Source organism: Telopea speciosissima, chromosome 2 (genome assembly GCF_018873765.1).
Source record: "Telopea speciosissima isolate NSW1024214 ecotype Mountain lineage chromosome 2, Tspe_v1, whole genome shotgun sequence".
Classification (NCBI taxonomy): Eukaryota; Viridiplantae; Streptophyta; class Magnoliopsida; order Proteales; family Proteaceae; genus Telopea; species Telopea speciosissima.
In genome coordinates, this window is record NC_057917.1 from 56,087,208 (window position 1) to 56,093,207 (window position 6,000).

Consider the following 6,000-nt stretch of genomic DNA (forward strand, 5'->3'; position numbering starts at 1 on the left):
TGCAGCCTATTTAATTAATAGGCTGCCCAGTCGGGTTCTTCTTTCAAAAGCCCCTATTGAGCTATTACTTGGCTCTTTTTCCTTTATAGTCCCACCTAAGTTGTTTGGCTGCGTTTGTTATACTAGGGATACAAGGTCCCCTGGTAAACTTGACCCACGTAGCCTCCGCTGCAATTTCTTGGGTTACTCTGCTACCCAGAAGGGGTACAAATGTTACTACCCTCCATCCCGCAGGACTTTTATCAGCATGGATGTTGTCTTTCATGAAAATGTTCTATATTATGTGTCCCCACCTCTTCAGGGGGAGAGTGTTAGTGAAGATGTGCTGACTATTGACTCTCCACCTCCACTTCAGTCTGTTTACCATGAGTCTGAACCAGTTCGGCCTGCCCCTAGTACTCCCCCTGAGTCAAGGGGAGAGGTTCCTATACAGGGGGAGCCCATTTCTATTTAGGGGGAGCAATCTACCCCGGTCCAGACTCCTATCCAGAGGACTATTAGTGAATTTCAGAGGAGGATTGATGCCGAATGTGAAGACCTATGCAAGGAAACATAAGCAGTTCAATCAATCTGTTGCTCCAGCACCCATCCAATTGCCGAACTTGGATCCAGAACCTGCCTCTCCACCTGGTAATGATCCTGATTTACCTATTGCTCTTCGCAAAGGTGTCAGAACTTGCACTCAGCATCCCATATCTCATGTTGTTTCTTATGATTCCCTTTCCCCATCCTTTCGTGCTTTTGTTTCCTCTCTTTCTTCTGTTCGTATTCCTAACAATTGGCAGGAAGCTTTATCAGACGAAAAGTGGAAGGCAGCTATGATGGAAGAAATGGACGCCTTAAAGAAAATAACACATGGGAGCTTGTGGTTCTTCCACCTGGGAAGAAAACCGTTGGATGTAAATGGGTGTTTGTGGTGAAACAGAAGGTGGATGGCACTGTGGATAGGTATAAGGCACGACTCGTGGCCAAGGGGTTCACTCAGACATACGGCATTGATTACCAGGAAACTTTTGCACCTGTTGCAAAGTTAAATACTGTTCGTGTGTTATTATCTTGTGCAGTCAACCTTGGATGGGATTTGCAACGGCTAGATGTAAAAAATGCCTTCCTAAATGGAACACTGGATGAGGAGGTGTATATGGACATTCCACCAGGGTTCTCTTGTGACAGAAACCAAGGAAAAGTATGTAGACTAAAGCGTGCACTTTATGGGCTGAAGCAGTTACCTCGAGCATGGTTTGGCCGGTTCCACAAGGCCATGATTTCTATGGGCTATAAGTAGAGTAATGCTGATCACACACACTTTATAAAGAAAGTTGGTGGAAAACTCACTGTTTTTATAGTCTACGTTGATGATATAGTGGTTACTGGCAATGATGGTAATGAGATCAGACGGTTGAAGACCTTCCTTGGACAAGAATTTGAGATTAAAGATCTAGGGAAACTACGATACTTTCTTGGGATTGAAGTAGCCAGATCTTCTAAAGGCATTTTTCTCTCCCAAAGGAAGTATGTCCTAGACTTATTGGCTGAGACCGGGTTGCTAGGCTGTCATCCTTCAGATACTCCTATGGACCCTATTGTTCGACTCAAGGAGAAAGAGGGTGAGCCTGTTGATAAAGGCCGGTACCAAAGACTTGTAGGGAAGCTGATTTATCTTTCACACACGTGTCCTGACATTGCTTTCGCCGTGAGTACTGTGAGTCAGTTTATGCATGATCCCTACTCTTCTTATATGGAGGTTGTTCTTTGCATCTTGCACTATTTGAAGTTAGCTCCTGGAAAAGGAATTCTTTTATCTATGCATAGTCATCTACGGATAGAAGCATACACTGATGCTGTTTGGGCTGGTTCTGCAGAGTGGAAGTCTATTTCTGGGTATTGCTCATTTGTAGGTAGAAATCTTGTCACATGGCGTAGCAAGAAGCAAAATGTGGTTGCTCGTTCTAGTGTCGAAGTTGAGTTTCGAGCTATGGTACAAGGTATTTGTGAGTTACTATGGCTTAAAGGTTTGCTACAAGATCTTGGTGTTCCTTTTCGTCTTCCTATGATGCTGTACTGCGACAACAAGGCTGCCATCAGCATAGCACACAACCCAGTACAGCATGATCGTACCAAGCATGTTGAGGTGGATAGGCATTTCATCAAAGAGAAGTTAGAAGCTGGGCTGATTTGTTTTCCCTTTGTGACATCTGCTGATCAACTTGCTGATATCTTCACCAAGGGATTGTCTGGAAAATTGTTTCATCCCAATTTAGTCAAGTTGGGCATGATCGACATCTTTGCTCCAACTTGAGGGGGAGTATTGAAATAGGTTGCTTACCCGATTGGGGTAAGCAGTCCTAGTTGGATTAGGATTAGTCCTACTAGTCCTAGCTGATTAGGATTAGTCCTAGTCATGTTAGGAGTAGTACTAGTCAGATTAAGTTCTTTTCTTTTCTTTTATTTTTATTGTTTTACCCTCAGCCGAGTCCTATTCTGGCATTCCTAGTTGTATTAGGAATTCCTAGTAGACTAGGACTGAGGTGTTATTATTCCTATTTGTACTTTGATCAGATTTATTTCAAGTTAATATAAATAAAGGGGCTTGGGTGATCGATTCAATCACTCAAGCATTCAGTTCTAAGGGCTGTTAACAGAAAACGACTTAAAGTTGGAGTCAAATAAGGGAATAATAAAACAATTTCTTTGAATATACAGAGGCATTTGATCCATTACAACCTAGTGGTAAGTGGTAACAATGTAACTGATGCAAATGAGAGTATGGGCAATTGATACCAAAGATACATAACAATGTGACTGATGCAAATGAGGGTATGAGCACTATTCCAATGGATCAGGTACGGAGAGAATTTGAATTGCCACTACAAAGCCCAAGCATTTTCCAAGCACTGGCAAATCAGGAACTATGTTTCAATCTCAGCAATATTTTATCTAGTTAAAACTTGAATTATTGACCAACAAAGTTAAAATTTCTGATAAGACTCGGCTGATTGAATTATTCGAATTCATTTAGAGGACTCAGGTACTTGAGTTTGCTAATAGTAAATACATAATCTTTACGCAGTACTATTCCTACGCATGCTTAAACTTGTTGTTCAATGTAATGGTTAAAAGCGCCTCTGTTTTTTTTTTTATTGGGCTCCAGTTATTGCAGACATTCATTAGCTGTGTGTTCTACTTGAAGTTTCTCCAGTGCTCAATTCTGCCATCCTAAAGAGAAATTTCATTCAGCTGTGACCTTCTGTTTTTGGATTATTCACTTAACCGGACTCCTAAATGTTGAAGTGCTTTATATATTGTCTTTTCAGGTCAGATTGATTGATTCATTGCCTGAAGCCTATCCAAAAGTTGGAGCCTGGATTGAGAAGGTGATCATGGATGAAGGCAATGCAACAATCCTTACTCTCTTTGTCTGCCTTTTGACAGTTCTCTACCTTCGTGAGCGGCAAAGAAGGCATGCAGCAGCTGCCCCTGGGGAGATGCCCCTCCCACTCCAACCCAATGAGCATGATGCACTTGTTCCCAATTAGTTGTGATAGTGGTGGTTCTCCTTACTGATGAAGATAGTCACTGTGATCCGCCTGTGCAAAAGATCTCTGAAGTCTTAACCGTTGTATTGTTACTGAAATCTTGGAAAATATAGGGTCCTCAGCAATGATGGGAGAAAGTCCAGCGCTTGATAGAATGTGAGTGATAAGTGTCTTGGACGAAAAAGGTAAACCTTGACACTGAATGAGAAGAGGACCCATGTGTTGTCAATGTCAGTTAAACGTGGGGCCCCAACACTAACCCAATCATATGGTACACACTGTAGTACACCTTTTCCCTATCCTTAAGGGTTCAGAATTTTTTTTTTGGGGGGGGGGGGGGGGGTTGGTGGTGTTGTGTTTGAATGAAATTAATGGTTCAGAATTGTTCATAGTTTTGTGTATCTACTGTTTTCCTTTGTTGTATTTTGACAGTTCACCAGAGTTGGATTGAACTCAGTTTTAGTGGAGGATGGGGTTTATCTGTTACTGTAACTGAAATTTGGGTCCTCCTTAACTGCTAGATGGTTGATAGGGCCTACAAACCTGCACCAAGAGGAGCTCCCAGTGGGTCTCGGACCTACTCACCTTCTCCCTGCACCTTGGGCTCTAGTTTGAAGTTTCTGGTTAATGTAATGTAATCCACAAGAAACATTCCATAAACACGTTGCAAATCATCAAGAAAACCAATAAGCAATGCCAGGAATGTGGTCTAAATGAGAGTTTTAAGGATATAAATGAAGGAAATATAGCAGTTACCCTGTTTATAGACGACCAAGATCAATCACCACGCCACAAACAATCACTATCCTTTGTGATGCAGCTTTTGTGGAGAAACGAAAAAAAAAAGAAAAAAGAAGGGAGGTGCAGGATGGATGGCAAGAGATGTTGCAAGTTATTTTCTCTTAGCAGGAACAAACATATACAATACGGAGACAGAGAGAGAGAGAGAGAGAGAGAGAGAGAGACGTATTAATCTCAGTTTGAGATTGTTGAGGTGTTAGCTGGAATAGAACAAAGATGTCAAAATTGAATAGCAGATTGCAGTGGACCGTTCTTGCTTCTTATGAAACCTTTTGGCTTGAAAATTTGTTTTGGGGTTCTTTTACCTCTAGCGTCGATCAATCTAAGCTGATGCTCTGTTTTGATGCAGTTTATTTGATCTCTATCGCATTCTTTGGTTCAAGCTATAACAGAGAGTTTGTTATAAGGAAAAGATCAGTCGTTGTCTAGTTCCCGTAACAGTCCATTGGGCACTGGTTACCTTCTTCAGAAAGTTCAATGGTGAAAATTGGCTCGTCTATGGTATTGAATTGGAGCTCAACAGAACCCTATGGTGACACAAATTGCTTAAACCTCTCATCCCATTACTTCCAAATTCCAATAGTGTTCAATACAGTAAGTCTACCTTGTCATTTATTGGTCGGCCCGTGAACCCAGATTGGACCGACCGGATTGATTTGGATTTGTTTTATTTTGATTGGTTCGGTTCCCCGATTCTTTCTGGGGTAGATCAAATCAAATAACTTCTTTTTTTGTTTTGGAATCTGCGGCAAGCCGCGATTTTAGACAGTGAACCAAACCACTGTCGGCCAGGCCGCTGCTCGGTGGTTCGATGAGGTCGAGGCAAAATAACAGGCGAATTAAGGAATCGATACTGTTCTGGTGAAATTTCGATCATGTATTCATGTTTACATTGTAGACAAAAATGAACTGTTTTGGTATGCCCGTCTCTAAAACAAGAACAGTTGCAATGATATGCATATCAAAGAAGATAGATTGATCGTAAGAAAAAGGATCACTTATGATTATAAAACTCAAAGAACACCAATTAACATGGTTTACAAAATAATATTCCCATTATTGGCTTTGCCGTTGCTAGTCCACCCATACATGCACGCCAAAAGAATGATCTAATTTTTGGAAGAGTATGATAAGATCATATTTGCTTCCACACCACCGATGGCACTGCTCTTCTTAAAGATGAAGATGATGCCAGAGATGAAAAATCATTTGGAATGCTTACTAGTTACATGGGCAGGAGACGAAGGAAGAGAAGGTGGCCTCATTACAGGCTTGCAGCTCCATGGTTTCACGGCCACTTGCAATGGCCTGTGGGAGTGAGGAAGAAGGGAAAAGAGAAGATATTTGGACAAATAGTTGGGACTGTATCGTGCACATGCCTCTGGTAACCATGGCATAGCCCTTGGAGGAGTTTAGTTGAACATGCACTTCTCTATCAACAGAAAATCTGTAATTATTTCCATAAATTAAATTAGCCAACATGGCAAATGTAACCCGAGATGACCCAATCCAGATCTTCTACGGTGTGCTGCCCGTAGCGGTCTATGTGGTGCAAACATAGGGCGCAGCGTAATGATCGCCTTACCCCCGCTTGGGCAAGGCACTCGGGCAAGGGTAAGGCGGACAATGTGCATGGCCCTATGTCTGCGCCGATCAGGCCGCT

The 6,000-nt window shown here is 42.0% G+C and overlaps 1 protein-coding gene across 1 annotated transcript in view; it reads left to right on the plus strand.

The window, feature by feature from the left end:
• Positions 1-3,609, plus strand: part of LOC122652100 (ERAD-associated E3 ubiquitin-protein ligase component HRD3A-like) — a 38,623-nt gene extending 35,014 nt beyond the window's left edge. The window contains exon 6 of the mRNA XM_043845773.1: positions 3,315-3,609. Coding sequence (XP_043701708.1) covers positions 3,315-3,536 — 222 coding nt within the window. The 3' untranslated portion in view covers positions 3,537-3,609. The remainder of the gene's footprint in view (positions 1-3,314) is intronic.
• Positions 3,610-6,000: the final 2,391 nt, after the last annotated feature.